The 12,371-nt window shown below is 40.8% G+C and overlaps 2 protein-coding genes across 2 annotated transcripts; both read right to left on the bottom strand.

Moving 5' to 3' along the window:
• Positions 1 to 512: 512 nt before the first annotated feature.
• LOC137387185 (protein FAM200C-like) lies at positions 513 to 1,280 on the bottom strand. Its single transcript, XM_068073513.1, has one exon. It carries the CDS (start codon positions 1,278 to 1,280, stop codon positions 513 to 515), a length of 768 nt encoding a protein of 255 aa, XP_067929614.1.
• A 48-nt stretch (positions 1,281 to 1,328) lies between these two features.
• LOC137387176 (protein FAM200C-like) lies at positions 1,329 to 1,838 on the bottom strand. Its single transcript, XM_068073504.1, has one exon. The coding sequence runs from the start codon at positions 1,836 to 1,838 to the stop codon at positions 1,329 to 1,331; it is 510 nt and encodes a 169-aa protein (XP_067929605.1).
• Between the last annotated feature and the right edge of the window lie 10,533 nt (positions 1,839 to 12,371).

Raw genomic sequence — 12,371 nt, 5'->3', positions numbered from 1 at the left:
ATATTTCGCTATATGGAAGCAAATATGCTATGCTTTCGGTCACAACGCAAAATCATGGCGGAATGTCATGAGAAGCCGTAGCTCTGTTTAGTAAGCTCACCTAAATTATCCATTGGCAATGTGCCAGGCTAATAACAAGTGGCAGGCAACTCTCATTACCTCTCATTGTTTATAAACTGATTTTAATTACCCGGGCAACGCCGGGTCGCACAGCTAGTACATATACATATTTCTCAATGTTGGTTGTCCATCATTGTATATGTCTATTTATAGCAGTGGTTTTTAACCTTTTTTTTTCCCCATTCCCCTTTTCCAAACCTAAAGAGAGAAATTCCCCCCAACCCCTTCAAATAATGCACTGCAACTAGATAGTGAACTTTATTTACATATATAACTTATATACATATATATACTTGTATATATGCATTTATTACAGTCGTATTTACATGGAATATTAAAAATGAATGTATATTGAAACTCAATATATCTATCATTGTAAGACAGTCAGCAGACTAGTGCGATTTCTGTGTTTGTTTGGAGCTGACCAGAATTTGGATGTTAGGAGTTGTTGTAGATAGGGCACGCCGTAGGTCAGCTTCTACTTCCAGACGACTTCTAGATTTGCTCTTTTTGGTTAGCATTGCTGAAAATGCTGACTCGCAAAGATATGTGGAAGCAAATGGTATGAGCATCTTGAAAGCGGCCAGGTTTATGTTGGGATACAATTTTTGGGCCTGAACCCAAAAGTGCTCTATTGGTAGCTCCTTGAAGTCATCCTTTAATGCAGAGTTGTTTGTCAATTTTAAAAACTCCTGAAGCTGTTCCGAAATCTTGTGGACATTGCGCCTGGAAGGGTCTCGGGTCAGGCTCATCAATTGCTCTATCCTAGGATCTAACTTTAGAAAATATCTCTCAAACTCTGCTATCAAGCTGTTCAAGTGATACTTTATGTTGGTTAGCAAAGAAGGGGAAGGAGCTTTCTTGTCAACTAATGAATGCAGAACTGGAAATGAAACTTTTACATTCCCAGTAGCCATTCTTTCCACCCAGAGTTTGAGCTTGTCCTTGAATGCATTGATGATATCAGTTACATTCAACACATTTCTTTCTTTACCTTGCATCTTTGTGTTCACTTCATTGATTGAACCAAATATGTCAACCAGGTAAGCAAGACACTGATGGAAGCCTTCCACCTGCATTGAAGCCAGTAGTTTGGGTTTGTTATGAGTTTTTAAGAACTCATTGACCTCTGCTCGTAGATTGAAAAAACGCAGAAGCATGTTACGCTTTGATAACCATCGAACTTTGGTGTGGAACAATTATAGTGATCAGTGCACAGCATCCATATCTTCGCATATCTTATGGAAGAGGCGTGTTTGCAAGGCACAGCCATTGATAAAGTTTACTACTTTAATCACTGGAGAAAGGTGTTCCTGCAATCCTTTGGGAAGAGTTTTTGCTGTTAGCGCTTGTCTGTGAATGAAGCAATGGGTACTCAATACTAAAGGATTCTTTTCTTTTACTAACTGTGCAAATCCAGCACGACAGTCAAGCATGGCTGGAGCACCATCAGTGCAAACTCCAATTAGTTTGCCCCAGTTCAGATGTTCTTTGCTGAAGAAGTCGGAAAACAGGTTCATAACATCAGCAGCTGTGGTGGTCTCTGTTAGAGGACTGCAGAACAGAAATTCTTCCTCAATTGTCTCTCTGTGTACATAGCGTGCAAACACCATTGGCTGTGAAACGCTAGCAACATCAGTGGACTCATCAAGTTGAATGGCGAACATGGGAGATGACTTGATCATTTCAATTACTTGCCTCTTTATGTCCACAGACATATCATCAATCCTCGGTTTCACTGTGCTGTCTGAGAGGGATAAATCAGTTATCTTTTGAGCGGCTGTGTCTCCGAGAATAATCTTAGTACACTCCAGCAAACAAGGTTTAACTAATGCTTCACCAATGGTGTGTGGCTTCTTATCTCTGGTGATACGGTAAGACAGAGCATAGGAGGCCTGGGTAATGGCCTGTGCCTGGATATGAAAGCTGCCAGTGGAATCCAGTTTTGCCCGCTTGAGTTCTCTCTCTTTAGCTTAAAAGAACGGCTTTGATTTATTCATGTGTTCTGCGTGTTTATTTCTTAAGTGTGGCTTAAGTTGATGTGGTTTCATGGAGTCGTTAGCGAGCACTTCCATGCACAAAACACATTGTGGTACTTTGATGCCGCTTTTAATCATTTAAGTGAATCCATAGTTAAGGTAAGAATCATCATATGTTCGTCTTTTAGTCTTTGACATATCTAACACCTACAATATGGGATATGCGATCAAAATACTTGAATACGTTCAATATCTATATGAGCAAAACATCATACATATGTAAGGCTACAGAGTAAATTGTCAAAATGTTATACGTTTATGCAAACCAAATCAGTAACTGAACAATTAATATTGCAGGTATGTATATGCATGTAGTGTAGCAATCCTTACCTTTTCCACAGTTTTAGATCTTGGCTTTGTTGAAACTACTAAAATTCATTCACTCCTTGCTGCCCTTTATATAAGAAAAATTAGTGTCACGAAAATCCCCTTTGGCAAACTGCCAAATTACCCCCTAAAATCCCAAAATTCCCCCCTGGGGGAATTCCCCCTGAGCTAAAGCTATTAGAATCTTGGAATAAAGAATCCGTAAAGCAGAAGATTGGATCTAGGTACATTCCGTTCACCAGTTCGACACCTTACTAACTAAACCATACAAGCTTGATAGATTTGCCAGGCAATATATGTTGCTATATTAGAGCAAATAGACTACCATAACTCTCATTACTTCTCATTGTTTATAAGCCGACTTTTAATACCCGGGCATTGGATAGCACAGCTAGTATTATATAATCAGAAACTGTTAGAAGAATTGTTAGACTGATTTTTCCTACATCAAAAAGTATTGTGGCTTAACTGTTCATAGAGTTATTATCTTTATGGATTCCAAGCCTAAAGGTTGACTTGCAACAAAATTCAAATTACAGTTATTCTGTATCAAAAGGTTCACCATGTCTTACTCTGCTGTGTTGTAGGTTGAAAAAAGCTCAATGTCTCATTCTTGTTGTCTATATCCTTTTTATTTTAACATTCCAGACAGGGAAGCACAATTACTAATATATATCAAGGAGTGACAACTCCAAATACACATTGTACATACAACAATATTGTGACATCTCCTCCTTAAACTTGTCGGATTTCTTTCACAAATAAAATCTTACATAACATGCCTGTATTTAATATTCTACGCTAATCTAAGCTAAACACAGAAAACTAAGAGAAGTACACAAATAAGAAAGAAACATACACACACAAAAAAAAAAGAAACAGATCTACATGCTAGGGTTGCAGCCATCGCCCAGTCCCAGTGACGCCCGAGCCAATGGCAGGTACAGCATGGACGGGGACCCGAAGCGTCGCCACTCATTTTGTGACCCAATCTCCGTAGCATTTTGGGGCATTTACTGTTCTGCCAGATCTGGTAACGATAGTATTGGTGTTTTGTGGTGAACTGACAGGCTGCTCGGCGTTGGTGTTAGGAACTGCAAGTAATTGACGGCGATTACGACGAAATTGTTTTCCAGATTGGTCATCCCTAATTATGTAGGAACGTGGTGTACTAGCTCTGTCAACTACACTATATGTGCCCTCAGTCCATTCGCCATTACGACGCAGGCGTACAGGGCTGTCACGACTAAGAGGTGGTAGAGGATTAGCAGAAGCCTTCCGATCATAATAATGCTTCATTAGACTACGATATTCGTTCTCATTTTCGCGAACCCGGCGTTCATCGATGTCTACGTTCTTTAGAGCGTAATCGGTACACGGGATCGTAGTGCGTACTTGACGTCGTAGCATTATCTCATTGGGACTGTAACCAGTGACTGTTTTGCTTGATCTATAACTAAGCAGCGCCATTGCTGGATTTTCAGCGTTTAGAATTTTCTTTGCAGTAGCAACCGCTCGTTCTGCACACCCATTGGATTGTGGATAACGTGGGCTGCTTGTTATATGGCGCATCTCTCGTTGCTCGACGAAAGCTTGGAACTCGTGACTGCTATACTGGGGTCCATTGTCCGACATGATCTCGAGCGGAAAGCCCCATCGACTAAATATCCACTCAAGTTTCTGAATTACAGCTGCGGATGAGGTTTCGCGTAGCTGACTGATTTCTATGTATCTACTATACTGATCTACCAACACTAGGTAGTTGATGCCTCTGTGCTGGAATAGATCTGTTGCAACTCTATGCCAACATTGAACAGGTGCCTCGGTCATCATAGGCTCTTTCATTTGCATACGTGAATGTCTGTTACAGTGTTGACAATGGCTTACATGCTCAGCTATCTGTGTGCTGATCCCAGGCCACCACACTGTTTGTACAGCACGGTCACGGCACTTCTCTATCCCCATGTGGCCCTCATGAATAAGCTCAAGTGTTTGTGTTCTCATGACAGTAGGTATAACTATTCTTGCATCATAAAGGAGTAACCCATCAGCTACTGACAAGTGGGCTCGTGCGTGGAACAGCTGTTGTAAGTCATCATCAATTTGACATGGAGACTTAGGCCATCCATCAATAGTGGCCGTGATTGCCTTCGCGATCACTGGATCGTCAGCAGTTTCACGTCTGATTTTCTCTAGCCTGGTATCGGATATTGGCATGTTTGTTACGACACTGTTCACATATATGCTGACTTCAGCAGATAAATCGCCAGTCGGTTCCTCCACAGGGGAGCGTGACAATGCATCGGGTAAGGTTAAAGACTTGCCTGGTACGTGTTCAGCTACAGGGTTGTATCTCATTAAGCGCATCAACATGCGTTGACATCTAAGAGGCGCGCTACTAAGGTCATTACCATTGATGAGAGGGACTAGCGGCTTGTGGTCAGTTACTAGTTTGAATCTGGGGAGACCTCGTACATACTGGTCAAAACGTTCGCATGCCCACACCAAACCTAACAACTCACGCTCAATATTCGAATATCGCTTTTCCGCAGGCGTTAATGTGCGTGATGCACACATTATATATCGATCGCCCTGAGTCAGTGTTGCCCCTAGTCCGTTTAAACAAGCATCTGCCGATATGGTTACATCAGCTCGAGGGTCGAAGTATTTAAGATGAGGCGCCGTCGTTAATTGTTCGACGATCTTGCGGACAGCATCACGTTGGGGCTCATCCCAAACCCACTGACTATCGTCTTTTAACAGGTCATTCAATGGCTTTGCTAGGGCAGACAGGTTGGGGACAAAACGCTGAAGATAATTTATGCTGCCGAGGAGTCTGCGGAGTTGGTGTACGTCACTAGGGTTCGCGAGTGCTTCGATCGCCTTGATTTTGCCGGGGTCAATATGAATGCCATTGCGACTAAATATGTGTCCGAGAAACTTGATGGACTTCATGCTATATTTACACTTGTCGACGTTCAACTCTATACCGTTAGCTGTGATGCGCTCCTTTACACGTTTCAATCTGGTCTCGTGCTCTTGTTGGTCACTACCGAATACGACTACATCGTCCTGGTATATAACTACACCTGGAAGGTCACCCAGAATCGCTTCCATTCGTCGCTGAAATATTTCGCTCGCACTGGTTATCCCAAAAGGTAACCTGTTGAAACAAAACCGGCCTCGGTGAGTGATAAATGTCGTTATCTTTTTTGATTCTTCGGCTAGTGGAATTTGGTGATAACCGGAGCGGGCATCTAGCAGGGAGAATATGGCAGCATCTTTAAACTGCGATGCTAAATCGTCAAAACTGGGAATTGGATAATGTTCACGTTTGACAGCTCGATTCACCTCCCTTAAGTCGACACAAATTCTTACCGACCCGTTAGGTTTCTCTACCGGTACAATATTACTACACCATGAGGTTGGACCGGTGACTGGACTTATCACACCCTCATTGACCATCCTGTCAAGTTCAGTGTCAATTTTTGGTTTAAGAGCAAATGGTACCTTACGAGGTACCGAAACAGAGAATGGTTCAACGTCCCTCATGGCAACGACCACAGGCCCCCCGGACATGACACCTAAACCGTCCGCCCGGAGCGACAGCAGTGACATGGCCGACGCCGCACCCCTAGACAGTAGGTCTGACCGACAGTCAGCTACATAGGTAACAATATCATAGGAACTTCCTTTATAAATGACATGCATCAAAAATGAACCAAATACATTTATCTTAGCATTGACACTACTTATTGAAACCGATACATTTTCTAAGCTAGGTTTATACTTTAAAGAGTCATAGGTGTCACGCGACATCAGTGTAACATCTGCACCACTGTCAACTTTAAATCGTGCAACCTGGTTGTGGTTGATGGTGAGGTCTACATACCATGGTTTATGATCACCTTGACACACCACGGTGTCCATGAAGAAGGCATTGGCGTCTGTCCTTTGTCGTGCTGTCTCGTCGTCCTTAACCTGAGCAGTCACTTCGGATTGATGATGGTTCCGTCCTTGACTCTGATTTCGTCTCTGATACTGCCCTGACTCACAGACTTTCTGGTAGTGCCCTTTCTTGTGGCAGTTATTGCATGTGGCATGATAAGCTGGGCAACTTCTGGGTGGGTGATATCCACCACATCTACGGCATGGATCCTTACCGGGATTTGTTGGCTTCTGGCTATGATAGCTTGACGATGGTGTTCGAGCACCACGAGAATTATTTGCACCACCGTAGCGTCTAGCATTAGCAGGCCGTCTGTTAGCGTGTTGGCCAAATCTCACGCCATCTACTTGGCCAGTTCTCTGTTGACAAATTTCATTCTTTACTGACTCTGCTTGTTTTATCATGCCCACTGCTGTAGTTAAGGTTAAGTCTGGCTCTATCTGTAGCTTTCGTGATAAGTCTTGGTCGATCACTCCAATTACTAGTCTGTCTCGTATATGATCCTCCTTGTCGTTAAATTCAGCATTGTCCGCAAGTTTATAAAGATCTCGAATGTATGCCTCGGCTGTTTCACCTGGCATTTGAATGCGTTTGTGAAAGATTGATCGGGCATGAATTAAATTCTTCTTGGGTCTAAAGTAATCCTTAAATTTGTCAGTAACTTTCTTGAAGTCAGTCTTATCATCATCTTGTTGAAAGCTAAAAGTGTCATACACAGCTTTTGCGTCTTCACCCATGCAGTAAAGTAACGTTGCTAATTGGGTCTCTCCATCTTCCTTCTTAAGTTTGCTAGCTATGCGATATAATTCGAAATTAGACAACCATGATCCAAAGTTCGAAGGATCTTTGAAATCAAAAGCAGATGGTGGGTTTAACTTAGCCATTACGATGGATTATTATTTTATCCTCTCCACGCTCTCAAAAATCCGCTGCCACCATGTCTCATTCTTGTTGTCTATATCCTTTTTATTTTAACATTCCAGACAGGGAAGCACAATTACTAATATATATCAAGGAGTGACAACTCCAAATACACATTGTACATACAACAATATTGTGACAGTTTATAAGCCGACTTTTAATACCCGGGCATTGGATAGCACAGCTAGTATTATATAATCAGAAACTGTTAGAAGAATTGTTAGACTGATTTTTCCTACATCAAAAAGTATTGTGGCTTAACTGTTCATAGAGTTATTATCTTTATGGATTCCAAGCCTAAAGGTTGACTTGCAACAAAATTCAAATTACAGTTATTCTGTATCAAAAGGTTCACCATGTCTTACTCTGCTGTGTTGTAGGTTGAAAAAAGCTCAAAATCGAACAGTCAATCGCAGCCATCACAAAAACACAGTAGATTGGAATCCCTCTCCAAAATGGCTCAAGTGTGACGTAGTTGAACACGATGCGTTGAACACAACTGTTTACACTTTTATACGGCCTTATTCATGGAAACATTTTTACAAATAAACTATACGCATTCAGTAAAACCATGGCTCTTGTCCTCACGCTTCTATTTCATTAATATTGTAAAGCTGTCATTTTGAGCACTGATATCTCAAAACCTAGCCTAAAAATTAGTCTAATTTTTTAACCTTTCCTTAAGGGTGTGCTTATCATGTTCTGATAAACATGAGGAGACTATTGGTCATATGTGATGGTCGAAAAATGCGACAGAAATTGTTCGGGCTATTTGGCAGAAAATATGGGTCACATGATCAGATTATGATTAAGATGATTAGACCAAGCTGAAACTAAACTGTAAAGTAGCGAGCATCTATATTTGATAAGAGCTTTCTGGTAGAACCAGGCTTTATATCGAGCTTTTATTGACCTTTAATTTCACTTGATAACATCAGGTGTCAAAACAATAACCATGTTGAGTTGAGTATATCATCAAAATAATTGGATTCTAATTTACGGCGGTTTTTTAACTGTTCGTTTCTGAGTTTTTAAGAGCTTGTAATCACATTTCCACATATTTTGCACCTACAACACAGCAGAGTACGACATGATGAACCTTTTGATACCAAATAACTGTAATGTGAATTTTGTTGCAAGTCAACTTTTAAGATTTGGTTTCTTCCGGCAAAACTAAAATCAAATTTGTCATGAGGTTTCATGACAAACCTGCATCTCTTACCTCTCTAGGAAATTTTCCTTAATTAACTAAGGGCTACATAAACAGCAATGACTGCCGCCTGAGCCTAGTGCTTTAGAGTGCGTCATCTGTGAAAGATCGTGAGAAAGGACCAGCAGTAGTGGCAAGAATTGTATCTGCCTTGAACCGCTCTCTCCGCGTAAGCAACATTACAGAGCAGAAATTAAAGTTATCTAATAATAACTTGACCAGTAATCTTTGCTTGCTTTTCCATCCAAGTCTTGAATGTAAATAAGAGGAATAGCAGACACACAGAGCACACTTGAGCTGCTGCCATTAGGGTGTGGTGAATTACCTGTAATCTACGTGCACAGTTCAAAAAAGATAATATTGCTTCAGACCTGGAAGCAAACACATCTATTATAACCCTTATTTATATAACTAAATAAAGGCTAAACTGGTAGCTTATGCCTTGCTAGAGGCTAAACTGGTAGCTTATGCTTTGCTAGAGGCTAAACTAGTAGCTTATGCCTTGCTAGGGTCTAAACTGGTAGCTTATGCCCCAAGGCTAGGGGCATGCCCTAAGCCAGGATAAATCTTGCCATTGCATGGAATAGCAACAATATATGAGAAAAATGACCTATGATGGGACAATGATTTCCCAATACAAAGATGATAACTTTTACAAGGTGGTTCACAAATGTAACACTTACCGACAGACCTGAAGAGTTTCACATGTGACACTTACCGACAGATCTGAACAGTTGTACATTTGACACTTACGGACATATCTAAACAGTTGTAATAGTGACATTTACTGACACATCTGAACAGCTGAGCATGTGGCACTTACTGACACATTTGAGATGGTGATTTCATCTGCTAAAGTCAAACTAGTAGAAGTTAGTTCATTGGTAGCTCTAGGGGCAGAAATCATTGTCACAGTTTCAATGCTAGCAGTAACAGTAGAAGTACTGCTAGTAGTGACTTCTTCTACTTGTACTGTAGCTTGTTGCAAACCTTTTGCTTGCTCAGTTGACCAAGCCAGGCTAATCTGTTGAAATAAACACTGAACCTGTGTATATGACATTTTAATCTGTTCACCTTAACATATGGAAACTAAATGTGTCAGTTGAAATTGTAACTGTTCATTGATAGAAGTTGTTTTCACTGAAATGTGAGAAAGCTTTATGCAAGCTTCGCGCAGGTTCTGCGAATAGTTCTTTCTCTGAGCATACTAAACCAGCAAAGCTGACTGGTACAGACAGCAAACTTAAAATTTTGGTAAAATGTATGTTGTTTATATACCTCTTGAGAGCCTGGTAAATGTGGTGGAAGTTTCCAAGAGGTAAAAACAATCGCGTGTGAGATAACAGCTTGAATAGCATAGTTATTCGACCAACCACCAGTATGATTAAAAGAGAGTTGAGAGATCATTGCACTTGATGAAGCAGGAGTACGAAAAGCAAGAAGGCTTCTTGGCTTGAGAAGAATGGAAGGACTTATGTGTATCTTCTGAAACAATAACAACTACGATATTAATAACTTTCGTTTGCTAAAGGCCTGCTTTGTGTATAGCTATGTTTGCTAAAGGCCTGCTTCATGCATAGCTATGTTTGCTAAAGGCCTGCTTCATGCATAGCTATTCCATCCTACAATGATAAATATTTTAGCAATTTAGAAGCATTGCTAGGACTTCGACATTTCGAGAAGTCATGACTTACTGATGCGTTGTAATAGTAATAGTTGTAATAAACTTTATTGATTTTGAGCCTTGACTTTCAGTCACAACACCACCGTAAAGTCTAAAAAGACCAGGTAGTACAACCAGGTAGTACAACCAGGTAGTACAACCAGGTAGTACAACCAGGTAGTACAACCAGGTAGTACAACTAAGTAGTACAACCAAGTAGTACAACCAAGTAGTACAACCAGGTAGTACAACCAAGTAGTACAACCAGGTAGTACAACCAGGTAGTACAACCAGGTAGTACAACCAGGTAGTACAACCAGGTAGTACAACCAGGTAGTACAACCAGGTAGTACAACCAGGTAGTACAACCAGGTAGTACAACCAGGTAGTACAACCAGGTAGTACAACCAGGTAGTACAACCAGGTAGTACAACCAGGTAGTACAACCAGGTAGTACAACCAGGTAGTACAACCAGGTAGTACAACCAGGTAGTACAACCAGGTAGTACAACTAAGTAGTACAACTAAGTAGTACAACCAAGTAGTACAACCAGGTAGTACAACCAGGTAGTACAACCAGGTAGTACAACCAGGTAGTACAACCAGGTAGTACAACCAGGTAGTACAACCAGGTAGTACAACCAGGTAGTACAACCAGGTAGTACAACCAGGTAGTACAACCAGGTAGTACAACTAAGTAGTACAACCAAGTAGTACAACCAGGTAGTACAACCAAGTAGTACAACCAGGTAGTACAACCAGGTAGTACAACCAGGTAGTACAACCAAGTAGTACAACCAGGTAGTACAACCAGGTAGTACAACCAGGTAGTACAACCAGGCAAATGAAAGAACAAGAACATACAGATTAAGGATATAGTATAAAAGTTCATAACTAGATTGATTCCTAATATCTAGTACCTTTTGTTTTTTGTTAAATAACATTGAGAATTTGTGTAACAAGAATTCTTTTAGCAATTAAATACATGATCAACTGCAAGTAATCCGGACTGGTTCAATTTGACAGAGCAAACTAACTGTAACCGCGAGCTCGGCTGCTAAGAGCTCGCAGGTCAACGACCAGTCCTGAAATCACATATCACTTGGCTAATAAGCGTGTCTACTTGCACCAGCCAATCAGGCGATAACAACACCGAAGGACTGACAAACTAAGCAGATGCACGTGTCACGGAACCTGACTCGAGGTGACCGTGTATTACAAATGATGATGATTATTATTATTACTATATTATTATTACAATTGATAAACAAGGAGAAGCGTAACTCCTTCTTTGGTTAAGTTTGTGAGAAATGAGCATTATAATTCAAAAACTTTACAAATGTAACTCCGTTGTTGTTATTCCAGTGCATCATGCGCAGGAAAACCTTGCATCTAGGCATAATGTCATACGCTCAGATTTAAGGTAATTGCTAAGCGATTTGAAATCCTTAGGTTTTTACCGCAATTTTTTTAAAGGTTGACTTGCAACAAAATTCACATTACAGTTATTTGATATGAAAAGATACACCCCATGTCTTACTCTGTTGTGTTGTAAGTGCAAAATATGTGGAAAGGTGATTACAAGCTTTTAAAAGCTCAAAAACGAAAAAAAAATCGCAGCCACACGCAGTGTTCGAAATAGGGGGATACGGGGTATAACTAAGAAGAAATTATGGGGGGTACTCTCTGGAAAGTGCATCCCCTAACATTAGTTCGCTCATATATGATGAAATTGATTGATTTACCTTAGTAAACTAACTATCTACCTTTTGCACTAGAAACTTATAAATCCCTTACTTATCATGACCTGAACTCATACCTGCCAACTCTCACGCATTAGGCGTGAGACTCACGCAATCACCCCAAAGAAAAAATGAAAATGCGTGAGATTTTTGCCCCAATTTCCACAATTTTATATATACTATCATTGATACATCAATCGCCCCAAAACCAAATCTCACGCATTGCCCCACTCTTGGGTTGGTAGGTCTGCCTGAACTAGAAATGATAGCTTATCGCAGCCCTGCCACTAAAAAGGATGGAATTATGGCAAAGAAATGGTAGGAGCATTTACCTTCATTGTGATGCCAACTTGAATCTCACAGTTTATTTTAAGGTGTACCCCAAATAGCTCTCAAGGGG

Source organism: Watersipora subatra, chromosome 1 (genome assembly GCF_963576615.1).
Source record: "Watersipora subatra chromosome 1, tzWatSuba1.1, whole genome shotgun sequence".
NCBI lineage: Eukaryota > Metazoa > Bryozoa > Gymnolaemata > Cheilostomatida > Watersiporidae > Watersipora > Watersipora subatra.
Note: the sequence above shows the minus strand (reverse complement) of the source record. Positions and strands in the feature narration are given on the sequence as shown.

What these genes read in the sequence shown, in the direction of transcription:
- LOC137387185 (XM_068073513.1), bottom strand. Translation starts at nt 1,280, where the DNA reads ATGCTTCTGCGTTTTTTCAATCTACGAGCAGAGGTCAATGAGTTCTTA.
- LOC137387176 (XM_068073504.1), bottom strand. Translation starts at nt 1,838, where the DNA reads ATGTCTGTGGACATAAAGAGGCAAGTAATTGAAATGATCAAGTCATCT.